This window comes from Mirounga leonina, unplaced genomic scaffold (genome assembly GCF_011800145.1).
Source record: "Mirounga leonina isolate KUSES-001 unplaced genomic scaffold, KU_Mleo_1.0 Mir_488, whole genome shotgun sequence".
NCBI lineage: Eukaryota > Metazoa > Chordata > Mammalia > Carnivora > Phocidae > Mirounga > Mirounga leonina.
In genome coordinates this window covers 2,243,147-2,269,048 of record NW_023270777.1, presented here as the reverse complement: position 1 = coordinate 2,269,048, position 25,902 = coordinate 2,243,147, and the positions used below count along the sequence as shown (strand labels likewise).

At 57.8% G+C, this 25,902-nt stretch overlaps 2 protein-coding genes across 2 annotated transcripts in view; both read right to left on the bottom strand.

Annotated features, from left to right (window-relative positions):
* Positions 1–23,334, bottom strand: part of POLR2A (RNA polymerase II subunit A) — a 23,561-nt gene extending 227 nt beyond the window's left edge. The window contains exons 1-29 of the mRNA XM_034989499.1: positions 22,844–23,334; positions 14,027–14,159; positions 13,750–13,886; positions 13,485–13,658; positions 13,119–13,400; positions 12,683–12,844; positions 12,335–12,555; positions 12,049–12,181; positions 11,433–11,557; positions 11,127–11,337; positions 9,826–10,035; positions 9,570–9,738; positions 9,280–9,374; positions 8,940–9,143; positions 8,579–8,801; positions 7,993–8,176; positions 7,436–7,607; positions 7,238–7,343; positions 6,940–7,145; positions 4,299–4,523; positions 3,912–4,158; positions 3,557–3,657; positions 2,688–2,792; positions 2,355–2,537; positions 1,977–2,180; positions 1,620–1,806; positions 1,410–1,523; positions 1,103–1,252; positions 1–1,003 (exon numbers count right to left, since the gene is read on the bottom strand). The exon at positions 1–1,003 is cut by the window's left edge and continues 227 nt beyond it. Of these exons, the coding sequence (XP_034845390.1) occupies positions 1–1,003; positions 1,103–1,252; positions 1,410–1,523; positions 1,620–1,806; positions 1,977–2,180; positions 2,355–2,537; positions 2,688–2,792; positions 3,557–3,657; positions 3,912–4,158; positions 4,299–4,523; positions 6,940–7,145; positions 7,238–7,343; positions 7,436–7,607; positions 7,993–8,176; positions 8,579–8,801; positions 8,940–9,143; positions 9,280–9,374; positions 9,570–9,738; positions 9,826–10,035; positions 11,127–11,337; positions 11,433–11,557; positions 12,049–12,181; positions 12,335–12,555; positions 12,683–12,844; positions 13,119–13,400; positions 13,485–13,658; positions 13,750–13,886; positions 14,027–14,159; positions 22,844–22,936 (5,759 nt within the window). The 5' untranslated portion in view covers positions 22,937–23,334. The remainder of the gene's footprint in view (positions 1,004–1,102; positions 1,253–1,409; positions 1,524–1,619; positions 1,807–1,976; positions 2,181–2,354; positions 2,538–2,687; positions 2,793–3,556; positions 3,658–3,911; positions 4,159–4,298; positions 4,524–6,939; positions 7,146–7,237; positions 7,344–7,435; positions 7,608–7,992; positions 8,177–8,578; positions 8,802–8,939; positions 9,144–9,279; positions 9,375–9,569; positions 9,739–9,825; positions 10,036–11,126; positions 11,338–11,432; positions 11,558–12,048; positions 12,182–12,334; positions 12,556–12,682; positions 12,845–13,118; positions 13,401–13,484; positions 13,659–13,749; positions 13,887–14,026; positions 14,160–22,843) is intronic.
* An 82-nt stretch (positions 23,335–23,416) lies between these two features.
* Positions 23,417–25,853, bottom strand: SLC35G6 (solute carrier family 35 member G6). Its single transcript, XM_034989481.1, has one exon. The coding sequence runs from the start codon at positions 25,799–25,801 to the stop codon at positions 24,761–24,763; it is 1,041 nt and encodes a 346-aa protein (XP_034845372.1). The 5' UTR covers positions 25,802–25,853; the 3' UTR covers positions 23,417–24,760.
* Between the last annotated feature and the right edge of the window lie 49 nt (positions 25,854–25,902).

The following is a 25,902-nucleotide window of genomic DNA, read 5'->3' as shown; positions in this document are numbered from 1 at the left end:
GAGGTGGGCGAGTAGGTGGGGCTGGTGGGCGAGTACTTGGGGGAGGTTGGGGTATAGACGGGAGAGGTTGGCGAATAAGTAGGAGATGTTGGGGAGTATTTTGGGGTGGTGGGTGAGTAGGTGGGGCTGGTGGGCGAGTACTTGGGGGAGGTGGGTGAGTATTTCGGGCTGGTGGGGGAGTACTTGGGGGAGGTCGGGGTGTACTCTGGGGAGCTGGGGCTGTAGGAGGGACTGGTGGGGGTATACTTCGGCGAGGTTGGGCTGTAGCTGGGGGAGCTGGGGCTGTAGCTGGGGGAGCTCGGGGTATAGGTTGGAGACTGTGGTGTGTATCGTGGGCTTGACGGGGAGTAGCTTGGCGAGGTTGGGGAGTAGCTGGGCGAAGTTGGAGAGTAACTTGGAGAGGTCGGGCTATAGTTGGGGCTCGTGGGCGTGTAGTTGGGACTAGTTGGGGAGTAGCTGGGTGATGTCGGGCTATAACTGGGTGACGTCGGGGTGTAATTGGGACTGGTTGGAGAATAGTTAGGGCTGGTTGGTGAGTAGCTCGGGGACGTGGGGGAGTAGCTCGGGGACGTGGGGGAGTAGCTCGGGGACGTGGGAGAGTAGCTGGGGGATGTGGGAGAATAGCTGGGGGATGTGGGCGAGTAGCTGGGAGAGGTTGGGGAGTAGCTGGGAGAGGTGGGAGAGTAGCTGGGAGAGGTCGGGGAGTAACTGGGAGAGGTGGGCGAGTAGCTCGGGGAAGTTGGAGAGTAGCTGGGAGAGGTCGGGGAGTAGCTGGGTGAGGTCGGGGAGTAGCTGGGCGAGGTCGGGGAGTAGCTGGGAGAAGTCGGGGAGTAGCTAGGTGACGTGGGACTATAGTTGGGACTAGTTGGAGAGTAGGACGGAGAGGTGGGGGAGTAGGAGGGCGAGGTGGGGGAGTAAGAGGGACTCTGAGGCGTATAGCCCCCAGGGGAGCGAGGCTCATAGGCAGGTGAGGTCGGGGAGTAGCTGGGAGACATCGCACCACCTGCGGGGAAGAAGCCAAAAGGAGTTAAGTGGCGGAAAGTCACCCGAAGGGAGGATCGGGGAGGAAAAAACTTGGCCCCGACCGGCAGGGACAGCTCACCTGGTGAGGGGATGTACGGGCTGGAGGGGCCGGGGGAGCCCGGGGAGCCCGGCGTGGGGGACCAGGCAGGCGAGTACCCGGGGCTGAAGCCACTGGCGTCGGAGGCGGCGCTGGGGGAGAAGCCGGCTGCCCCCGGGGTCATTCCGCTCCCTGTCAGGGGAGAGAGACGGAGTCCAGGGCAGAGCTGGAGCCCAACCCCGTCCGCAGAGCCACCCGGCCTCCCACGCTCCGACCTGGCGCCGCTTCAGCCCCGCAGCTCACCCGCCCCCGGCGACCCGGGGGGCCCTGTTCCCGGGGCGTCACTCACCAACACTGGGGGACCAGGCGCCATACGCCGGAGTTGCGCCCTGGTTCCAGGGCGTCATGGCCGGAGAAATCCCTCCCATGGGACTGGGCGCCGAGCCGAAGAACATGCCGGTAGCTGTGGAGAAGCAGGGGGGCTCCTGAGCACCGCACCGCGGGCTGACCCCCCCCCCGCACCCCCGCAGGTCTGGGCAGCGGAGGCCCTGCTACTCACGTCCGGCGGCCCCCAAGCCGGGGATGTTGGTGGGGATCTCCATGCCGTACTTGCACTTCTCCGCGTCGAGCAGTAGGTCGAAGCAGCCGGTGCCGGCCGGGGCGAGCTGGCCCAGCATGATGTTCTCCGACACCCCCTTCATGGGGTCGCTCTCTCCGTGGGCGGCCGCTTCCATCAGCACGTCCACCTGGACGACCGGACGGGCGGGGGGCCCGTGAGACGCCTCCACACCCCAAGCTCCGATGGGGCGAGGGCGGCGGCCAGGCCAGCGCCCACCTTCACTGCCGCACCCCTTCTTCCTGCAGCGCTCCCTCGTCCTGCCCCCTCTCCTGCCACCCTGCCCGGGGCCGTCCTTACCGTCTCCTCAAAGGAGCACTTCATGAGAGGGCCGGTATCCTGGCGGTTGACCCCATGTCGGGTGATGGCCATCAAGTGGCCGCGACAGGTCATGGTGTCACAGAGCAGAGCCAAGTGGCGGTAATTGACGTAGGAGCCGTCAAAGGAGATGACGTGGTACAGTTCCCGCTCCAGAGCCTTCCGCACAGCTTCGATGCCCAGCACCTGGCATGGCCGGGGGCAGGGGGGGGTCAGAGTCGGGGCAGCCCACGGCCAACGGTGGACCCGGGCCTGGACAAATCCAAGTGAGCAAATGCCGAGAGCAAGCACGGGGGCCACTGCTTGCCGGACACCCGGGGATCGGGAAGAGAGCGGGGCAGGGGGGCTCCAGGGGCTCACCGTGAAGATCTCCACGATGTCGTTGGACGTGGTGCGCACAGGGTCCACGTCCTTCTCGCTCAGCACCCGCATCAGGCTCACACCGTCCGTCTCCAGGATCCACTCCTGCAGGGCCTTGAACTCCCCGTCCTCCGTGATAATGATCTTCTTCTTGTTATCTGTCTGCGGCAGGTGCATATACACCTGCAGGGGAGGGGCGTGAGCTCGGGTGGGGGTGGGGACTGGGGCGGCGGGGTGGGGGGGGGAACAGGGGCGGCGAGGGAGGGGTGTGAGCTCGGGCAGGGGGGATGGGGCGGCGGGGGGGCTGCATTGCAGAGGAGTGGGCAGGCTGACCTTGCTGATCTGCTCGATGCCCTGCAGGGTCATATCGGTCAGCATGTTGGACTCGATGCAGCGCAGGAAAACGTCGTCATCCATCTTGTCCACCACCTCCTCCTCCTGCAGAGAGCGAGGCCAGAGTCCTAGAACCCTCCTCTCTTCCCAGGCTCACCCCGAACCACAGCCTCCCCAGGGACCGAAGAGTCAACTCAGGCCCCAGGCTCTGCCCTCCTTGGTTCCCCTGACGTGACTTTTTATCACGTTTTGGCGATCCTGAGAAAAACCTAAGGGGACACCCACACCCCACCACCCCAACGCAATTGCGGCGTGTGCGCTCGCCCGCTCCAAGGGCCGTGCCGGCGCCTGCGGCCCCCCCAGCTCACCCCGGCCCCGCAAGTACTGCCCAGGCCGCCACTTCGGCCCCACCAGGCTCGTGGGAGGGGCTGTCCCCTGCTCCCTCAAGACCCGACACGATTTCCAGATCTACTCTCCGAGGTTCACCAGCGAGCTCCGCGTTTTCGTTATTCATGCCCAGGCACCCCATCTCCTCTCTCAGGAGCCGTGCCCAGGCGTGAGGTCACCGGTCCAGCCCCATCTCGGGGCCTGCGGCTGTCACCCACCTTCCGCAGGATGCGCCGACTCTGCCCTCCGCCCTCAGGCGGGAGCCTCACGGGGGGAGGGCCCAGGGCCTCCCCCACTTCAACACCACCCGTTGGGTCTGCATGGCTGCTACCTCACTTTTCAAACGTTTTTGCTGCTACAAGTCTTGGAAATCACGGCCAGCCTCCACGACAAGGCTGCTTTCGCTCTAACGCCCCTGGTCGCGAACAAGGTTTCCTAGCGTCCTACCGCCGGCTATCAGTCTCCTCTCGGGTCCCCTTTACCTCTTGCATCTTGTTTTCGTCGCTGTTCATGATGCGGATCCGGAGCACCAGCTTCTCGGCATTATCGTCGTTAAAGATGCAGTTCAAGTCGTCGCCGAAACCTGGCGGGGAGAAGGGGTCGTGAGAACGAACGCGACAGGACTCTCTTCTGGCTTCCCCTCCTCCTCCCAGAACCCTCTAGAAGGAGGGGAGCAGGGAGAAGGGAAAGGGAGCAGAGAGGAAGCGCAGGACGGCCAGAGGCAGAGCAGGCCCACGGAAGCGGGGAGGGTGGGTGGCTCACTGGGGACTGGCAGGTGGTGACAGGACAGACTGGGAGCTCGGGCAGGACTCCGGAGCTGGGCCCTCCCGCCCCTACCAGCATTGATCTTCTCGGCAATCTGCTCCATGGTCAGCTTCCGGTCAGTCATGTGCTTCCGGTCCAGCTCCACCCGCAGAAGCCAGGGGGAGATCCGGGCCACGTCAAAGTCAGGCATCTCGTAGTAGACATTCACCCACTCCTGATCCTCTGCCACCACCGTGCTCTGGGGGTTGGGGTCATAGTAGATGGCGGTGTTGGCGGTCACCTTCCTCAACGTCGTATGTTCCAGACGGCACAGAATGTCCTGGGACAAAGAGGGATTGGGGACACAGGCATGTGGGTGGCTCTAAAAGCCCTTCCAAACCCTCCTGTAGAGAGCATGCATTCAAGGGCGAGGCTCTCCTCCTCTTCCTCCCGCCAGGAGGCCCAGCCGCGCAGCCCCACCTTGGCTCTCTCAGCATCTCGAGCCGACTGGCCCAGCAGGAAGACAGTAAGCGAAGGTGTCTTCGGCTTCTTGGAGATGTTGATGAGCTCCTTGAGGCGGGGCACCCCCAGGGTCACATTCTTGGCAGACACACCGGCATAATGAAAGGTGTTCAAGGTCATCTGGGTGGCAGGCTCTCCAAGGGACTGTGCGGCCAGGGCGCCCACCATCTCCCCGGGATGGGCCTGCGGAGTAAGAGCCGGCATCAGAAAAAGCGAGCGCCTCCCTTCTGGTGACTGAGGACGAGGTGCAGCCGGGGCGGCGACACCGGCGTTGGGACGAGTCGGACTCGCGCGCCCCTTCCTCTGCCTCAGTTTACACTCACGCTGGCACGTGCCGTGCCGCACGCCCGGAAGGAGGCACTCGGCCGTCTGGAATCCTAGCTTCTACAGTGTGCTAAAGCTCAGGCTGAACTCTCACGTCGCCTCGGTGCTCCAGGTGGGGGGAGCTCCCCGAAGTTTATTTTCACTGAGGCTGCGACCACATGCCATCAAATCTAACTTTCCACGAGAGTCCTGCGGAGGCTACGTGGCCTCCGCAGGCGGGCACTGCGGTCTCCTTATGGCTTGGCACCTCATTACTTTTACCACAGAACATTCCTCTGTGCGGCTTTGGCAGTCTTGTTTACTCATCCATCAGCGGACGGACGTTTGGCTGTTTCCACGGCTTGGCCATTACGAACGACGGGGCCGTGGACGTCTGTGTGCCGGGTTTTCCTTGCACACGCCTTCCAGTCTCAGGCATATTCCTAGGAGTGGATCTGCTGGTTCAAACGGTACCTCTGTCTACTCTTAAGAGGAACAGCGGGCCGTGACCCCCGGGGACCCCCCAGTGGCCGCACCACCCGCAACAGTGGCCCAGGAGTGTCCACTGCTCCGTGGCATTGCCCACAGCCTCTTTCCATCCTAAACTCGAGGGCCACGAAGCAGTAGCTCACTGGGGCTTCAGCTCCATTTCCTGGGCGGCCAATGATGCTGAGCGTCTTTTCTCATGCGTTTACTGGTCACTTTCGTATATTTTGGGGGGAAATATCTACTCAAGCCCTTAGACGGCCCTCTTTTTAAAAGTTGCTGACCCGCAGCAGTCCATGTATCCTTCACACGTGCGATGATCTGCAAATCTTTCCTCCCTTTCTGGCTTTCCTCACCCTCTCGCTGGTATCCTCTGAAGCACAAGTTTTTACTTCGGATGAAGACCGATCTGTCTTGTTTTGTGCTCTTCAGCGCACGCCTTTGGTGTCCTACTGAAGACTCCACCATCTGATCAAAGGTTATGACGATTTACCCTTATGTTTTCTTCTAGAACCTTTTACAGCTTGAGCTTTTATATTTAGGTCTCTAACGCATTTTGAAATAATTTTTCCATACAATAGGAATCCAACTTCAATCTTTTGCATGTGGATGTCCAGTTGTCCCAGCACTATTATTTTTTAAAGATTTGTTTGAGAGAAAGAGAGACACTGAGCACGCGCAGGGCTAAGGGCAGAAGAGAATCTCAAGCAGACCCTCCTGCTGAGTGCGGAGACCAACGTGGGGTTTGAGCTTATAACCCATGAGACCATGACCTGAGCCGAAACCAGGAGTTGGATGCTTAACGGACTGAGCCACCCAGGTGCCCCCCAGCACCATTGCTGAAAACACTTATTTTCCCTTGTTCGATCGACTTGGCATCCTTGTCAGAAATATAATGACTGTAAACATGAGGGTTTAATTTCCAAGCCATCGACTCAAGTTCCATTCATCCTACGTGAGCACCACGCTATCTCGAGAACTGAAGCTCTACACAGAGTTCTGAAATCGGGGAGTGTGAGTCCTCTAATCTTGTTCTTCTTCAAAACTGTCTGGCTATTCCGGGTCCCTGTGTTTCCATACGAATTTTATAATCAGCTTATAAATTTCTGCATAAAAAGGGAGCTGGGATTTGACAGGGACAGTGTTGGGTCTGTAGATCACTTCGGATTATCACCATTTAGCAAGACAAATCTTGTAATCTGTGAACACAGGATGTCCTTCCGCTCATTTAAGCCTTCTTTCTTTCAGTTGTAGTCTGTAGCGTTCCCTAATGCATTCTAATTATTTATTTTACAAAACTGGATTTACATCACACGTATTCAAGGCCATGCCTATAATCACAATGCTTCTCTCTTCCCGCTATCCTGTAAAAACCTCACTTCAACACAGTGATGGTCTATCCTAGTTATCTCTAAACCTCTTTCCTGCTCACTCCAATTCCTTACCTCCACCTAAATTGGAATTCAGCACACAGCAGGCACTTTAAGAAAATAAAGAATGACCCTCCTATCTCATATCCCAGCCACGCGGCTTCTTTCCAGTACGACTGCCCGTCCTGGAGTAGTCAACCCATCTCTCCAAGGCCCAGTGTTCGCATCTGCGACATGGGCACAACCTGCTCGGGTCGTCTCGAGCCCGCCAGGGAATGAAGGAGCATGAAGCCCCACGCACAGGACCCGGCACAGCGTGGCCCCTCCGTGAGCGAGAGCCATGACCAGGCGATGGTAGACAGAGGCAGGCTGTGCTCAGAGCCCAGGCAAGTTGACAGGTCAAAGGACAAAAGCAAGGCTGAGATGAGAACACCACTCACAATGGCCTGGTTGAACTTGGACTCGATCTCTCCGAGCAGCCAGTCGAAGGCCTCCCCGCTGAGCCGGAACTCCTCGGCCATGCGGCGGGAGCACAGGGTGGAACGCAGGTGGATGTTGAAGAGAAGCGTGGCGTTCTCCTGAGCTTGCCGGCTCAGGGGGTCATCCCCATTCACAATCACCAGCTTCTTGCTCAATTCCTTGACTCCTGCGGGCCAGAGGAGGTCAAGAGATGGTAGACAGGGCCCAGCTCACTCCGGTCCCCCAGCCTGGCCCGGGGGTCCCCGAGAAGCTACTCACCCTCTACGACCTTGATGGGGTGCAGGTCGGAGGGCAGGCGGGGGTTGATGTGGAAGATTTTCTGAGCGTTCCAGATCATGCGCAGCAGGTTACAGGGGAGCACCACCTGAGGAGGGGCAGCAGGGAGGGGGGCCATGAGTCGGGCACAGCCACGCACGGGCAGCAGCTCCCCGGCCCCGCCTTCCCGCCCACACGCACCTTGCTGTCGCCAGTTGGGAAGATGACCCTGAGCACCTCCCGGTCCTCACGCATCCGCTCAAATTCCCGCTCCAGCTCATTCTGAATGTGCGCGTTGCTCAGCACGTCCTTCACCAGGTCCTCCTGCAGAGTGCGCCGCAGGGCCCTCTCGTTGGTGTAGTCGAAGCGGAACCTGCAGGCGGCAGGAGCGGAGGAGTGTCAAGGGGCAGGTGGCCATGCTCCCTGAGCTGCATGGCTTGCAGAACCGGGCTTTGAAGCCAAGCGTCTGGGGGGGAAATTCAAGGCCTAGGCCCCAGGACTGCCAACAGGACGTGAGCTCGGGCCGCCCCGCCTGAGCTTGCTCATACCGTCATCGGGGAGAGGGTGGGCTGGGTCTCAGGTCTCCCCCCCTCCCCACCATGCAGCTGCTATCCCCAAGATCGGGAAAGGGCCCTAAAAGGTAAGGGTGACTGCCAGGCACGCTGTGGGCGAGCGGTCTCTCTGCATGCAGGGCGGGGACGCCTAGGAAGCTGGTCGTGAGCCCCAGGGGCGAGAACCACCCACTGCAGCCTCCTCACTTCTTCTCAAAAGCCTTGTTGGATGGCTTCAGAGTAGCCAGGTTCTGGAACTCGACGCTCTCGCCGGCCAGGCCATCCTCGCCATAGCGTAACTGCACCACCTGGTTGATGGAGTTGCGCACGGTGGCGTCGTATTTCACCATCACCGACTCCATGGACTTGATGAGCCGCCGCTGGATGTACCCTACGAGAAGAAGGGGACCGGGTGTGGGCCCGAGGGCAGAAAGAGGACGCCGACGCGCAAAGAGCCTGATCTCAGGACAAGCCTCGCCAGCCGCTCCGGGGCCTTCACCCAACCTGAACCTCAGAAGAGACAGCTAGCAGCCCCCTGGCCCGAGGCCGCCGCGTGAAAGCCACGCCCACCACCAGCTGGAACCAGGGCCTAGGAGAGTCCCCCAGGAACCAGCCCCCAGGGGACAGGTCGCCAGAGAGACCTCGAGGCCCTGTCCCTGCACCAGGGAGCGCTAGCCCAGCTTCTGAGCTTCAGCTGCTATTCTTTCCACGAGAGACAAAATCACCGGCCTGGGAACGGGAGGCTTTAGCCCAAGAACCCCCACCGCCACCCTGGGGGCCCCGAAGGCCTCACCAGTCTCGGCAGTCTTGACAGCTGTGTCGATGAGGCCCTCGCGACCCCCCATGGCGTGGAAGAAGAACTCGGTGGGCGTGAGGCCGGCCAGGTAGGAGTTCTCCACAAAGCCTCGGCTCTCGGGCCCGTAGTCGTCCTTGATGAAGTGAGGCAGGGTCCGGTGCTTGAATCCAAACGGGATCCGTTTCCCTTCCACGTTCTGCTGCCCGACGACAGCAATGACCTGGGGACCGAAAGGTGGGTGCACCGGACTCCCTTTGCACGAGGAGTCAGCGTTCCCAGCACGCTCCCCCCAGACACCCCTTCCCCCGCGCTCCCGGCCTTCTCTGCCGCCCGCATCTGGAAGGACCAGGCTCCGCACCTGGGAGATGTTGATCTTGGAGCCTTTGGCCCCGGACACCACCATGGACTTGAAGTTGTTGTACTCAGACAGGGACTTCTGAGCAGAGGAACCAGTCTTGTCTCGGGCGTCGTTGAGAATACGGTTCACCTGGTTCTCAAAGGTCTGCCGCAGAGTGTTCCCCGGGGTGGGCTCCAGCTCGTTGTTATGAGCCTTCTCGATGACCTGGGTGCAAGGGAGGCGGCAGCGCTCGGGGCCTGTTCTGCTCCCCCTTCCCTCACACCTGCTCTGCTGTCGCCGACGTTCCCTTCAACGTCTCCAAGCGCCTGTCACTCAGTCTTGGCCGGGCCTCCCCACTCACCTCTATCACGTCCTGCTTGGCCTTCTTAATGGTGTTCTGAATGTCCTGGTAGGTCTTAGAGTCGGCGATGGAGTCCCCAATGCCAATGGTATGACCTAGGGGAAAGGAGAAGCATCACCAACACCCTCTTTAGGCCCCCCCAAACCCCGGAATGGAACCACAGCCACGAGAGCTGGCGGAGGGATCCCAAATCCAAGGAGGAACAAGCAAAGGATGGGAGAAAACCGCGAACAGTAAGAGGAGGAAGGGTCAGGATTCAAGGAGGGGGCTCACTACAGCCCTCCACTCACCCTCGATGAGAAGCCAGTTGTTAATGACGGTCTGAATATTGGAGTAGAAGAGGCGAGTGACGTCGTGACCCATCTCCAGGTAAGAGATGTGGACCAGCGAGCCAGCCGACGTGCCCAGAGACTTCTTACACAGGATGCCCATGATCAGCTCCCCGTTCTCCACCACCACCTGGGCACAAAGCACCCCACTCGAGGCCCGGGGCGGTGGCGCCCCTGTCCAAACCCCGTCCCCACCCAGGCAGAGGCCAGGTCCTACCTTGGTGTCCCCGGGAGAGATGTGTTTGTAAGGACCACTATCCTCATCATCGGGATGGGTGCTGTGGGTGCGGATGCAGTTGATGTGGCCTGGTATGATGAGGGAGAAGATCTGTTTGCCCGTCCACAGGGGCCGCGGCTTCAGGATGGCTGGCTGCGGCACCTTCCCGTCCCACGTGGACAGGAACATCAGGAGGTTCATCACCTCCCCCTGCGAGAGGAAGAGCGACACCAGACTTCAGCACTGCAGGCCTCACTGGGGAAGGTCACGGGGCTGCGGGTGGAAGCCGGACTGGGGAGGCAGAGATGCCTGGAAAAGCGTTTCCCAAACTATTAATTAAAAATTCATTATGACCGTGAGACTCTGGGTTTCTCTTCTCTTGAATAAGAAACGTAAGTTACTTTTAATAATTATGAAAAAAGGGGCGCCTGGGTGGCTCAGTCGGTTAAGTGTCTGCCTTGGGCTCAGGTCATGATCCCAGGTTCCTGGGATCGAGCCCCACATCGGGCTCCCTGCTCAGCAGAGAGCCTGCTTCTCCCTCTCTCACTGCCTGTCTGCCTGTGATCTCTCTGTCAAATAAATAAATAAAATCTTTAAACAAAATAATATTATAAAATGAGTAAAGATAAAGGTAGAAAAAAAAACCTGTAATGAAATCATTTCTTTTTCACCTTTGCTTTCTATAAATAGCTGAAACTACAGGACATACTGAAGAATTAAATGGGGAGGGGCGCCTGGGGTTAAGTGTCTGCCTTCGGCTCAGGTCATGATCCCGGGGTCCTGGGATCGAGCCCCGCATTGGGCTCCCTGCTGGGCGGGGAGCCTACTTCTCCCTCTCCCTCTGCCTGCTGTTCCCCTGCTTGTGCTCTCTTTCAAAAAAATAAAATCTTAAAAAAAAAAAAAAGAGGGGCGCCTGGGTGGCTCAGTTGTTAAGCGTCTGCCTTCGGCTCGGGTCATGATCCCAGGGTCCTGGGATCAAGCCCCACATCGGGCTCCCTGCTCCGTGGGAAGCCTGCTTCTCCCTCTCCCACTCCCCCTGCTTGTGTTCCCTCTCTGGCTGTGTCTCTCTCTGTCAAATAAATAAATGAAATCTTTAAAAATAATAATAATAATAATTAAATGGAGAAAAAAACCAAAATAAAATAAAACACTGAATGGGGAGCTAAAACCATAAGCTCTTTTTGGCCGCTGACCTTCCCAACCTCCTCCCTCTCCTGCCTCGCACACAGGTCGGCATGCGGCAGGTCGAGGCAGACGTCGCAGCTCTTTCCTCCCTGGGCCCCCCCGCCAGGAGCACGCACCCGCTCCAAGAAGACGTCTCTCTTCGTGAATTTGCGCACTGCCGTGAGCGTGTCCTGCACGATACCCATGACAGGGCGGTTGCTCTGGGGGGTGACAATCATGCGCGGCACCATGGCCAGCTCCTGGATCTCCGCCCGCGTCTCCAGAGACTGTGGCAGGTGCAAGTTCATCTCATCCCCGTCAAAGTCAGCATTGTATGGAGTCGTCACACTGCAGGGACCGAGAGGCCAGGCTGAGGGAGCCGCCGCAGGGAAGCGTCAGGGAGCCGCCCGGCCGCACCCGCTGCCCTAGGCCCGGACACTGACCTCAGATTTAAGCGAAAAGTAGACCAGGGGAGGATGCGGACTCGGTGCCCCATCATGGACATTTTGTGCAAAGTCGGCTGGCGGTTGAAGATGACGATGTCGCCGTCGCACATGTGCCGTTCCACCTAGGGAGGGAGGCGACAGGCTCGGAGGAGGGGGCTTGCTAAGAAGGAAAGGCCGGTGGGCCTGAAACGCTCTGCAGGTGCAAACAGACCGATGGAAGGGTACGATTTCATGGAGGACACGTATCATCCACCCCTTCGGGCCAGACGTCAGGAGAGGGAGAGGCGCAGCACCCACCGGCCTCAGGGACCTCCGTGGCGGGAGAAAACCCAGAGACTCTGCGTGTGAAGCCTTCCGCTCCATTCCTCCCTGGATCTCCCTTCCCTGCCCTGTAAAGCTGGGGTCCGGGGTGCTGCCCTTGGGTTAGTGCGACCCCCCACCCCGGATGTCCACGGCCAGCAGCCACAGCTTGCCGAGGACGGCAGTGGCCTTTTAGAGATGCCCCAGGCCTGACCCTAACGGACAGGACAGCCTCAGGGGGCCCCCTGCAACCGGCCCCCACTCCAGAGCCTCCTGCTCGGGTCAGGGAGAGAGGCCCTGGCCTGCTACATGCCTTGTAGCCGGTCTGCAAGTGAAGATCACTGGGCTTGGGGTGGAAACGCAGGTCAATACGATCGCCATTGTCCCGGATGATGTACTTGGCCCCTGGGTACTGGCTGTTTCCCCTGCGCACCAGCTCCTGGAGTCTGGAGAAGGCAGAGGTGCAGTGAGCACACGCCTCCCTGGAACCCCTGTTGCCCTCACCCCAGAGGCCCAGGTGGAAGCGCTCTCAGCCCCGCTCCAAGCCTGTGCCCTCACATACCCCCCCCCCCAGGCGGAGCTCCTGAGGCCAAGCCCACCTGTCGATGTTGAAGGGCGTGACGATCTCCGCAAAGGTCATGTTGGCGGCGATGGAGCGGGGCACGCCGACCTGGTCGATGGAGAGGTTGGGGTCGGGGGTGATGACGGTGCGGGCTGAGAAGTCCACCCGCTTGCCCATCAGGTTCCCTCGGACCCGGCCTTCCTTGCCCTTCAGCCGCTGCTTCAGGGACTTGAGGGGGCGTCCAGACTTCTGCATGGCCTGTGAGGAAACACGGGGCGGGGGCACCCCGTGGTCAGCACGGGCCCCTGCTCCAGAGCTCGGAGGCCTCCCACGGGCCCCTAGCCCCCTTCCGCTCCAGCACAGGGCGGGCAGCGTGTGGACTCACGCGGGGCAAGCCGGGCAGCTCATTGTCCACCATGGTGGCCACGTGGAACTGGAGAAGCTTCACATCCTCGGCGATGACGTGGGCCGCCGCGCCGTTCTGCTCATTGCGCCGCAGCTGATTGTTGATCTTCACGATGTCCGCCAGCTTGTGAGTCAGGTCATCCTGCAGCAGGAAGTCCGCATGGTCACAGGCCGGCCACTACTGGGCGATCGGCGCCTCCCTCGTCCTCAGGGCGCCTGCCAAGCAGGCCTGGTCTCTCACCTCCCACGCACGGAAGCACCTCCGTGATCTTCAACTAAGTCAAGGGCCTCCACCAAGGGCACACGGCTGCCAGGTGGCACGGTGACCCAGGCACCCTCGCTCGAGCCCCGGCTCCTGCACGCATCCGCCCACAGCCCGGGGGCTCCCTCCCCTGTGGGGGCCAGGAGCCGCTGACCTGGTTGCGGGCAGAGCCCTGCATCACCACAGCAGGCCGCACAGAGAGCGGGGGCACGGGCAGCACGGTGACGATCATCCACTCGGGCCGTGCGTAGCGGGGCTCCATGCCCAGCACGAAACACTCCTCATCGGAGATGCGCTTGAAGATCTCGTGCACTCGCTCAGGACTCAGCAGGATCTTCTTCTCCTGGGAGTCCTCGTTGACGTGCTTCCACTCCGCGTACAGCTCCAGGCCCGAGCGCCGGATGCGGGGCTGGTACCGCCCGCAGCCGCCATGGCCCTTCAGGAGACAGAGGGGCCGTCAGAGCCTGGAGACCCCGCCTACCCTGCCGCCGGCCCCCGTCCAGCAGTCCCGGTCGGCTACCTTCTCTTTGGTCAGATCCTCGTCGCCCTCCGGCTGCTCCACCCCGAACTTGTTGTCCATCTCCTCCCCGCCCTCGCAGATGTTCTTGCCCTTGCACAGGTCATACACGTGCGTCAGCCGCTTCTTGGGCTGCCCCTTGGACTTGGCCAGGATGTCCTTGATTTTTGGGTTGTTCTGGGGATAGAGCAGAGCAGGGTCAGGCAGCCCGCTCCTCCGTCCCCCCCAGGAAGGTGCCCCTCCCAGGCCAGGGCCCGCGCCCACTCACAGAGTCCACGAGCAGTTTGGAGCAGAAGAAGCAGACGCAGCGCAACACTTTCATCGTCTTCACTAGGAAGCCCACGTGAAACACAGGTTTGGCCAGCTCAATGTGGCCGAAGTGGCCAGGACACTCTGTCATATTTCCTGCGGGGACACACACCGCACACCCTCGTCCCGGCTCGCACCTCAGAGCCCAGGTCCCCAGGGGTCCACCCGCAGGCCTGGGGTTCAAGCACCCAAGCCCCCCCACCGTGGGGACCCCGTGCCAGGCCCCCAGCACTCACCTGCACAGGTCTGGCAGCGGCCGGTGCGCTCGATCACCCCCTGCCTTGGGTCCATCAGCCCCCCAAGCTTGGGGCGGCCCCCCTCCGTTGTCTCGGGGTATTTGATGCCGCCCTCGGTCACGGACATCCGTTTCTACAGAAACAAAGGCCAGTACCGACTAAACAGGGTTTCCAGCCTCCAGCCTTCACATGCGAAGGCCTCAAGGGGGACAGCAGGGATGGGTCCGCTCTGAGTGCTGGCGCCGAGTACGGGGGGTCCTAGTCCCTGTCCTGAGAGAGGCACTCAGACTTGCGTGTGGCCGACACAGGCCACCTGCCTCTCGGACTCAAACCCACACACCCCTCCGGGTCAATGCCAAATCACTGACATCCACAAGATTTAATCACAAAAAGAAGCAAATTGTTTCAAGGGGGAAAAAAAACCAATGCCTTGCTTCTTCCAAGGCTGAAATCAGGCCCCGACTCTGGTCCCTGGCAGGGACCGGTGCTGCAGCCCGCCAAGACACGCCTGGTCCCCTAGCTTCAGCTCCTCAAGCCCGCCAGTTTGCCCCCATCCTCGTAACCTCCTCCTTCCCGAGGGCCCAGCAGCCCGAGCCCATCCTTGCTCGGATGGAAATCCCGGGGTAAGATGAGGGAGGCAGGTGCTGGAGCAGAAGGGCGCCCCAGCGCCCCAGGACATGGAGGCAGAACTGAAGGTGGAATCCAGTCTGCATCCAGACTTGAGGGACCCCCTGGGGGAGGGAGCGGGAGACCGAGGAGCTCAGAAGCAGGTATGGGCGAGACGTGGGCTGAGGAAACCTTTAGTTTTCGCACTGGAAACCAAGGACTTTGGCATTAGCTGGGTCTGACCCACTAAACGTCCAGAGGGAAGAACTTAAAACTTAATAAAAGCTCCTACCGGTGTGTCACCTTCGTGCTGGGCGCCAACTGCACTCCGTGCACCTTGTTTCTCTAAGCCGATCCACTCACCTTCTAGGAATGAGGTCCTGTCGCTCAGACAGGAGCAACCTGAGTGCGTGAAGTGACCTGTCCAAGGCCTCCACCTCGGGGAGCCAGCAGGACTCAAACCCAACCCTCTCTGGGCCCCACACACATCCGTCCTGCTGTTCTTAGCTGCAGCGCAGACACAACCCTTGCAACCCTGGGACTCGGCTGCTGGGTGCCCGGTGCAGCGCTAGCTGATTCGCCCGCTCTCCACAGCTAATGGATAAAATACGCATCACTGTGCCCATTTCACAGGTGACGACACCAGAGGCCCAAAGACAGGCAGCTAGGAAGGGGCAGAGCCGGGATCGCCAACGCATTGTTTCCACAGCATCACACAAAGGGATGGGAGCTCCAATCTGCACTCCGCAGGGATCCGCCTGCCTCCGCCCCGAAACCACTCCCCAGAGACGGAGGAGGAGTAGTGCTCTGCTCTGCCAAATCCTGCAGACCGCCCCAGTGTGAGCCCGCCCCAGTCTGAACCCGTGGGCCTGAGACACACGGCGGACGGGCCACTGCACCGAAGCTCCGCCCTTCCACGTTATCTCCTCCTCGGCTCCTCTGCCTCCGTCTGCTCCCAGAGTCCACTGCGCCCCTGGGCTTCAGCTCATCCACGCCCTGGAGGCAGCTCGCCGGCTGTCCCCTGATGCTCACTCTCTATCCCGAAGATGCCCGAATCTTTGCCTCCAGGCCTCCCCTTTCTTCTGAACTTTGGATTCACGTATTACACTATCTACTGAATCAAGGGACACCTGGGTGGCTCCGCTGACTGAGCGTCTGCCTTCAGCTCAGGTAGTGATCTCAGGGTCCTGGGATGGAGCCCTGCATCGGGCTCCCTGCTAGGCGGGGAGTGTGCTTCTCCCTCTGTCACTCCCCCTGCTTGTGCTCTCTCTCTCTGACAAATAAACCCGTTAACTGAGCGTGGGCTGGAGCCAGAGACCTCCGGTCTGCAATTCCGGTTCTATCACATATGAACTGTGTAACTTCGTGTACCTGCTTAAGGCCAGGACATGACAGGTGCTCAGGAACAACACCTACCCAATCCATCATCCACCCAGCCCCCAGCACTGGCTGTTTGCACCTCCTCAACAGTCTCTGAGCCTTGCCCGCCCGTCTTCTCCATGCCTCCAACCACTGCCTCAGGCCAGGCCTTTCCTCGGGGGTTCACATCAGGGCGCTCCTTGGGTGGCCAGCCTGTCTCTCTCCCATCCATCCACATAGCTGGGGTGCTCTTTCTAAAACGGAAATCTAATCTTCATACCCGCACTCAGAATGACGTCCAAACTCAGGAGGACAGCTTACAGAAAGGGTTTTAGGACGTTTCCACTTTCCTTTCTTTTTCCACACCAGTAACGGAGTCCCCAGTGGTCCCCCATCAGCGGGTCTTCGTATGTGCTCTTAGCTCAGTCTGCAAGGCCCTTCCCGCTAAGGCTAACTGCTGTTTAAAGACTCAGCTCAGGCAGTGCTTCTTCCAGAAAGCGTTTCCAGAGCCTCCTCTGTGCTTCCATAACCCCTCTATCACCACACGTCTCACAGTGCAATGAAATTATCAATTGGGGGTTCTGTCTTCCCCAAAGATTATAAGCATCTCTTGGCAGACAGCATTTCTCTATCGTCCTGGGTCCCATGGCTGCTGCTGAATGTTTGTTAGACTGAACTCAACTGCTTAGGGCCCTTGGCTGCAGGGAAGCGCCTTCAAAGACCTTGGAAAAAAGAGAAGGCTGTCCCTGCCAGTCAGGCCGGTAACCCCCCCATAATGGACTGATCAGCCACTGCTGAGTAGAAACCAAACGGTCTATTGATACAAGAGGTTCTGAACACCCACAAGGCTCATCAGGATGACCTGACGAAGTCTCAGGAAGACAGGGCTGGGGGTGACTGACTTCACAAAGCCGGCATCCCATCAGCTGCATCGTGTCTTCTGAAAAACACGAAAGGCTTTGCTCCCCTTGACTGAAACACAGGAAGGCAGAAGCAAGCCTGAATCTGGCTGCCAGAAAGGTCGCTAGAGAGGGAGCTGGGGGAAATCATGCTCAAAACCGTGCACCTCCCTCTGCTCCAAGTCCATGCTCACCAAACCACCCACCTGCTAAGGACTATTCAGCTTCCAAGTATTGAGATAGGTCGAGGGGCTGTCCTGGAATGTTCTGGACTCCCTCCCTACCACAAGGTAACAAACTGTCATTTTGGATTATATACAAACTACGTTAGTCCCCAACCCTTCCTCCAAACACTGGTTCTCACTACCCACTCGGTAAGGGTTAGGCTCCCAAGGGGGTGGCTGGTCCCAAGGGGTGCCCCTGAGGCTACAGAACAGAAGCCTGCTGCAAATTCTCAGTAAATACGAGTTCTCTTCAGGGGCACCTGGCTGGCTCAGGGGTGGAGCATGCGACTTGACCTTGGGGTTTGAGTTCAAGCCCCATGCTGGGTGTAGAGATTACTTAAGAATAAAATCTTAAAAAAAAACCCAAAAACACAAACTGGGGTGCCTGGGTAGCTCAGATGGTTAAGCGTCTGCCTTCAACTCAGTTCATGATCCCAGGGTCTTGGGATGGAGCCCCAGTCGGGCTTCTGGCTCAGTGGGAGCCTGCTTCACCCTCTCCCTCTGCTTCTCCCCCTGCTCACGCTCTGTATCTCTGTGTCTCAAATGAATAGAAGCTTAAAAAAAAAAAAACAACCCTTGGGGCGCCTGGGTGGCTCAGTCGGTTAAGCATCTGCCTTCGGCTCAGGTCATGATCCCAGGGTCCTGGGATCGAGCCCCGCCATCAGGCTCTCTGCTCAGCAGGAAGCTTGCTTCTCCCTCTGCCTCTACCCCTGCTCCTATGCGCACGCGCTCTCTCTCTCTCTCTAATAAATAATCAAAAAACACCTCCTTTTTTTCTCTGCCTTTAGAAAAACATACATGGTCCTTGGAACTGGGCTTCAACCCACTCTTACAGATGCAGCCCCACATTCTGCCTCCACCCCCCCACACATTTATGCTCCAGCTGCAAGAGAGCTCTCAAAATTCCTTCACGCACCCCCCTTCCCGGGAAACTTTACATTCTTTAAGTCCCGATTCAAATGTCACCTCTCTGCAATGGCCACGGAGGGCCTCCCAGGGTTCTCAGCCCCACTGCCATTACCTGTTTACTTATCTGTCTCTCCCACTGGATTGCAATCCTTGAGGGCAAGGATCAGGTTTCATTTGGCTTTCTATCAGCGCCTACCACAGCACCAGTAAATACTTGTTGCATGCGCAGGAAACCCCTCCCTTGATTATAAATAATCTGAAGACAAGAATAAGCTTCTGACCCACCGATACAGCACACGTCTATGAGCATATTACTGTTTTAAATCCTTCTTGGAATGAACTGGGGTATAAATAAATAAAATGATGTTTTTCATGGTACACAGTTGCTTTTTTTTTTTTTTTAAAGATTTTATTTATTTATTTGAGAGAGAGAGCATGAGAGAGGGGAGGGTCGGGAGGGTCAGAGGGAGAAGCAGACTCCCTGCTGAGCAGGGAGCCCAATGCAGGACTCGATCCCGGGACTCCAGGATCATGACCTGAGCCGAAGGCAGTCGCTTAACCGACTGAGCCACCCAGGCGCCCCTACACAGTTGCTTTTAACGAACAGGGGTCAACCTCTTCAAGTGTCACTGAGCTCTCATCTCTGCTGGCTTTGTACCAGCTTTGCATAAAGCCTGAGCACCAACCCTCCTTGCTTCCTCTCTTCCTCAGGACTCAGCAACTTCCAAACCCACTACAACGGCCAAGGCAACAGCTCCGTCTTGCAGCTAATTCCAAGAGCCCTCAGTACCTCGACACACACCCCTCCCCAAGACTTCTGGAAAACATTCTACTCTTAAATACCGTCTGTTCCACAAGAGGCCCCTCACCCTCCCGTCCTCCTACCCAAAGCGGAACTACCTGTTATTCCCTCAAGACACAGGAGCACTGTATCAACTGCAAGCAATGCAGGGCAAAATCAAAGCCCCCGGTCCCCCTGCACACCGGAGAGGGCCTCTGTTTTGTGAACAGCCAGCCTTCCACATGTTTTATAAAATGCAACCACCTTTCTATTTTTACACGAACAGGGTCTCACTCTGCATTCTGGTAACTTATTTCTCAGAACCCTGAACTTCATCAGGTCACAGGGCTCTTAGTCACCACGTCAGCAACTTTCGCAGCACTCCCTGGGCCCAAAGAGACCCACTTAGTAAGTACCCAGGGCCAGGGCGCCTGGGTGGCTCAGTCATTAAGCGTCTGCCTTTGGCTCAGGTCATGGTCCTGGGGTCCTGGGATCGAGCCCCGCATCGGGCTCCCTGCTCCACGGGAAGCCTGCTTCTCCCTCTCCCACTCCCCCTGCTTGTGTTCCCTCTCTCACTATGTCTCTCTCTGTCAAATAAATAAATAAAATCTTTAAAAAAAAAAAAAAAATTAAAAGAAAAAAGTACCCAGGCCCAAACAACTTAATAAATACCTATGTCCTACCAACTTCATAGCCATTTAAAAAAACACACATAAATGGAGAAAGATTCCAATATATTAAAAAAAATTTTTTTTTAATTTCCCAAATAACAATGATGTACTTCTGACCCCTGTCGGGCCCTGTACAACCTGGCAGATCTTGGGATCAGATTGGACAGCACCACCCTTCTTTCTTGCTCTACGTTGATTTTTTTTTTTTGGCCTGTATTTGGTAACTGCTAAAAACCCAGCTTCCCCAAGATATGACGTCACTGAAAGGGGTCTGGCGCCATCTAATGTTGAAAGACAACTAACAGGAACTCCTAGTTCCCAGGACATCAGACGCAAAGCTGATCTTCTTGTACTTATCTTGAAAATTTAAAACCTCTCCCTGGGCCCCCGAGAGCTTGCCGCGGTGGCTCAGCAGAGTCTGGGAACAGGGGATTTAGTCTGCTGGGAAGATCTTGTTCTAGTCCAAGAACACACCCCGAGTTAGCTCCATAGAATTCCTATCAGGAAGTATGTAGGCAATTTATAATTTCAAACAGTATCATTTCCAAACAATGTTGTGATAAAAACCCTTCTACACATATCTTTGTATCCTTTCCAATTACTTCATTCACTCATTAATTTAACTCATTCTCATTACACCACAATTATGTTCCAGGCACACTTTGAGATGCTGAAATTAAGAGGTGAATACAGGGTCCCTGATGAAATTTACATTCTCCTGAGGGAGCAAGAAACAGAAAAACGAATCCTTTCTGAGTGGCAAGCTACGCAGTAAAATAAAGTCAAGACCGGGGTTAGAGGTCACCCTGCTGGCTCAGTCAGAAGAGCATGCAACTGTTGATCTTGGGGTTGTAAGTTCGAGCCCACATGGGGTGCAAAGATTACTTAAAATAAAGACCAGGGGTTAGAGGATGCAGGGGGGACACTATTTAAACAGGGTGGTCAGGAAAGCCGTCTTAACAATATGACATCTGAGCAGGGAATATATGGATGTAAAGGAATAAGCCTGGGTAGGCCTGGGCAATGTTGTTCTAAAGCAGCAGGAACAGTGAATAATAAAGTCCTTGAGGCATGAATGAACTCGGAATGTTGGAAGAACAGGCAGGTCGGTGTGGTTAAAGAAGACCCAAAGGGGAGTTTGGTAATGAGCTGGAGAGGGAGGCGGAGGCCAGATAAGCCAGGACCTCAATACAGTTCAGAGTAAGCAGTCTGGATCCTCTGGAGGGGATTCCATGCAGGGGAGAGACATGATAAAAAGAGCTCCCCAGCTGCTCGGCAAACTGCGGAAGGAACAAGTAGGGGCTAGGGCTACTGCAGTATTCCATGGGAAAGGTGGGACATGTCGGTCCAGATGGAGATGGTCATAAATGGCCGGATTCCAGGCACACTTTGAAAGGCAGAGCTGACAGACTGGCAGATGGGCCAAGTGCAAGTTGTGAGGAGAAGAATCGAAGATGGCTTTTAGGTTTTTGGCCTGAGTTTAAGTGGATGAATGGTATGGCCACTGTGTGCTTGCTGAACCAGACAAGACCTGGGGAAGGGCATGCTCGAGAGCAGAAATTCAGAGTTTTTTAAGAAATTCAGAGTTTTTTATTTAAGGACAAAATTTTAGAACTGGCAATACTGGACCAAAGAATACTCATCAAACGACTGATAAAATTGTCAGACTGTCCTCCAAAAAGGCTCTTCTACCAACAATGTATAAGCATGCCTATTTCCCAATACTTTTGCCAGCAGAGAAAAATCAGATAATCTAAGGAAAAAAACTTTAATTTGCACGTTTTTATTAATAAACTGAGTATTTTTTATTGGCCATTTGTACTACTTCTGTGAGCAGCTTATTTGTATCCTTTATCTATTTGTCTAGCAGGTGTGTGCTTTTCTTACTGATTTTTAAGTGTTCCTTGTATATTAAGGAACCTAGCCTTGACTATCACAGTGCAAATACTGTTTCCCAATCTGTTTTTTAGATGTCCATTGTGCCTCTGATAAAGAGAAGTGGCTCTTATTTTTATATAGTGAAATGTGCCCTGCTCTTCCTTGTACATAAAATGCTGGGGCATCTGACAGTCAGAGGGGCACGTGGCTCTTGATCTCGGTGTTGTGAGTTCGGGCCCCATGTTATGGTATAGAGATTAAAAAAGAAAAAAATGCTTGGCTCAGTGCCTAGCACATGACAGGCACTCAGTAAAATTTACCTGTAATTCATTCATTACCATGAAGCGGTTCTGCCCCTGGAATCAAGACTCCCAAGCCGCCTCTATTTTGCTGGTGCTTTCCAGTTTTGCTTTTTAGATTTAAAGCTTAACTCCACCCAGAATTTATTCTTTGTATGCTGTGAGCTTACGAGGTTCTAACTCCTGACATAACTTTCACGCAGCTGTGCCTTATCCTCCAGCAAAACTGTCTCCATCCACAAAGATGGCCATTCAACACCATTCTCTCCAGCCACCTGGCTCCCTCCAGTTCACTCCACAGAGGAGTCCAAGTCACCAACAGCTCCCCCAGAACCACCCTCCTCTCTGATCTCTCCCACTCTCTTCCTTAGCCCCCCCCCCTTGCAATCAGCTCTTCACAGGGCAACCGAAGTACTAGTAATTTGTGTGTGTGTGTGTTTTTTAATGTAAACTTGATGTCACTCTTTGGCTTATAATTCTCCCAAGGCTTCCTATTAAAAACAGAATTAAACTCAGATTCCTTACCATGATTTACAACATCCCCCGGGGCCTGCCCAGTCTCATGCTTCTCCAGCCCATTTCGACGACTCTCCTCACCCGCCTAAACCCCAGTCACACTGGCACTTCTTCCAGCCCCTGGGACACACCAAGCTCATGGCTCCCTCAAGCCCTTTGCACCTGCTGTTTCCTCTGTCCGAAAAGCTCTTGTTCTAGGATCTGTGGCCCAGAGCACTGGCTGCCTCCTCTTCATCCAGGTAACGTCACCTCCCCAGAGGGGGCTTCATGGACCCTGACACCGCCCCGCCCACAGGAGCCTCACACCTCGGTAGCGCCTCTTCGCTCCATTCAGAGCACTTGCCATAACTGAGGCAGAGTCCTCCTGCGTCTCGTCCAGCTCTGCAACCCTAGCGCCTGTCGTGTCTACCACACAGCGGGCGTCCAGCGAGTAGTGGTGGACGGGGAGGGGGGGATAAGGCCCTGGGGCCCCGCTTCGCATCCGCGCTTCCAAAGCGCCCCCCTTGCCCGGCGCCGGTGCCCCGACCTCCCCCCACCCCGGCTGCGGCCCGGACACAGCGCCGAGCTCGCTCACACGCTCGCGACACTCGGCTCCCGCGGCGCGTCACCCTGGCCGCCAGCGTCGGGCCCCGCCGGCGCCGCGGCAGGGAGCAGAGGGCGGGCAGGGCCGCTTACCAGTTCATCCGGACTGAGGACTCCGAACTGCACGCGCTTGATGGTGCGCAGCGGGCATGCGCTGTCCCCGGAGGGGGGGCCGCCCCCGTGCATCGCGGAGGCCGGCGCGCTGCGCAGGCGCAAACCTCTCTACAAAAACCCTGCGCCGCCGCCGCCTAGGCGCTCAGACCCCGTCGGGGCGGCCACCGGGAAGGACCTCCCCGAGCTGGGAGGAAAAAGCCGGAGGAGGGAAAGGTGGGGGAGGGAAGGAGGCGGGGAAGTGAGAAAGGAGCGAAAGGAGCTCTCCTCCCCCTTTCCGGAGATTTTCCGTCTCCCAAAAAGGAAAAAAAAGAAGGGGGGGGAAGGAAAAGGTTTCGGGGGGAGGAAGAAGAAAAAGGGTAGCGAATAAATAAGTAACCAGACTCCTGAACGGCAGAGGGTACGGCAGTTTGTCTCCCCCCCTTCCGGGAGCCGCCTTCTTCTCCAACCGTCCCGGCCGCGCTCTCGGCGCTTCTGAGGAGCGAACCGGCCGAATGACGCCCTTTATAGATTCGCCCCTGCATCCCCGCCCCTTCCTTTCCCGCCCTCCCTTGCGCTACGGGGTCGCCTGCGCCGGCCTGCACGGAGCGCGCGCTCGAGCCGTTGGTCGGCCCTCCCCGGCGCCCTGGTTGGACGACCTTTGGAAGTGACGCGGGGGAGGGGAACGTGTTTGACCCCGCTGCCTCCCCTCTCTGCTCCCTCCCGCCCTGAGACTTAAGGTTCGGAGGACCGAGGGGAAAGACAGGCCGCTTTTATTCTGGTTTGGACCGTGCTTTCGTCTTCCACAAAAGTCTCCCTTTAACATTCCCCCCCCTCCCTCCGCTGGAAAATGGTCTGTTCTGCGAATCGGTAATGAAGGAGGCGGGGCCGGCCGGATCCTCCCAAGAGGGTTCCCGGAGGGGGGAGCGCTGGGGGCCGTCCTTGGTCATGAATATGCAGTAACCACGCTGAATATGCATGAGCCGATCAAGATGGCGAGGCGAATCGCGGGTCCGGAAGTAGCTGATATTTGTCGAGCGGCCTCCTGGGACGGGTGGGCATCTGCGGGCCTCCAAGGGAGCGCTGTACGGAGCTCGGGCCCTCGAGCCCCGGCCCGAGCCGCTCGAAGAGGCCTCCGCTCGGGGAGCCTTCTCCGGAAGGAGGCTGGCCACACTGTCCGGGAGAGATCACGGGACCGCGACAATCCAGGAAAAGCAGATTAGCCATGGGCGGGACGCAGAAGTCCTGGGGGATTCAGAGCCAAGGCGTCTGAACGCTGGGAGATCCTACCCCCTTCTAGAATATTTCAGAAACGAGATTGGCGGGGGGAGGGGGCAGGGATCCCAAGGGATTGTCCAATGAGAGCGGAGTAGGACTTTCACTGTCCTTCCAAAGCAGAGATGACACCAAGGCACAGCCAGGTTCAGAGTGATCCTTGTTTGATGTCAATGTCACGTCACCACCGGGGGGCGGGGGGGGCATAACCATGAGCAAAGGAAACCGGCTCTCAGGAGAAGAAAGGCGCACTCCCTTACCCCCCGCTGCTCGCTCTGTCCGTTCGCCTGAAAGCCGCCCGAACACTCCAGCCCCAATGCTCTTCTCTCTGCTGCTGAGGGAGAAATCCTCCCCATGGCTCATGGCCCGCCTGCCTCTCAGCTCCTTTGGTTTGCTCCTCAGACCTTACTTACCCTGCAGTTATGCCCTGATCCCCAAGCGCCAGCCTAGACTCCTCATGTCTTGGTCCCCACGCTTGTTCCAGGTCTTCTAGGCAGAGTCCCTCTCCACCCCTGACTCCAAGGAGTGTCCCTCTCCCATATCAGCTCTTTTCCGGTCACCTCTTCTCCCATGTTTGTATTCCAGTCTCTCCTTGTCCTTCTATTTCCCCCTGCCCCCCCAACCCCCAGGCTCTCCAGTTCGATCTCACTCCTCCACCTGCCCTTCCCTCTCACAGCTGAGGTTCTGGGCGGTGATGATGGCGATGCTGCCCAACACCACCCCTGCCCCCATGATGTCGGAAGGCGCCACGGTCTCATAGAGCACGTAATACTGCAGCATCAGGGCCACCACCACCTCGGAGTGCAGGACGGCGCACACCAGGGCGGGGTGGGCCTTCGTGACTGCATAGCTCACACACACAAAGGAGACCAGGGCGAGGATCCCCACGGCCCCCACACAGCTCCAGCTCAGAGGATCATTGGGCAGCACAGGGGTCTGCAGTACAAAGAGGCCTGGCACAGAGCCCACCAGCCCCACCAAGCCAAACAGGAAGGCAACTGTCGGTAGGCAAGAGGGGAAGTCCAGGGAGCGATAGACCAGGAGCCCCAGCGACAGTGCCAGGCCGCCCAGGAACGCGAGCACATAGCCCAGGGCGGTGTAGAGGCCCGTGGTCCCCTCCTGCAGTGTCCCTAGTCCGGGTCCCACAATGATGATTAGTCCCAGGGTGCTGCCCAACAGACCACACCAGTCATAGCCGCTGAGCCCCTGACTCTCGAGGCAGAGGGCAAGGAGAGCAGAGCAGACGGTGGAAGAACCTTTGCGGACCGTGGCCGCGTTGCCAGCAGGCACCACCTGAACTGCACTGTAGGCGCATCCGATGCTGAGGACGTTGAGCAGGGCGTGGAGGCAGGCCCGGGCCCGGACATCGGGAGGTCCCAACAGTGGGTCACCACGCAGTTTCAGTAGTAGGGCAATGGGAAGGTGGAAGAGACACCGACAGATGAGCAGCTCCAGCGAGGGTAAGTGGGAAGCCTGGTAAGCCATACGGGAGAAGGGGCCCACAAAGCCAGCCGGCAGGCCCCCACCCAGCAGGGCCACGAGCAGGCCCTTGGTGGCATCGGAGGGCCGGCAGCGCTGGTGCGAGGGGAGGCTGGGTGGAGTGGAGGGCGGCGATGGCTGGGTGAAGTCAGGCAGGTTGAAGTAGGGGTGACTGCCAGCCTGTGAGGGAGAAAGGAGCTGGGGCATTAGGGCAGCCGCGGGCCCAGGGGCCCCGGGGGGAGGGCGAATGCCAGGCTGGGGTCTGGGACCTCGTGGGACAGTAACAGGGGTCGGGGGGGGGCAGGCTG

Coding starts and splice junctions, on each gene's coding strand:
- SLC35G6 (XM_034989481.1), bottom strand. CDS start 25,801: ATGCCCCAGCTCCTTTCTCCCTCACAGGCTGGCAGTCACCCCTACTTC.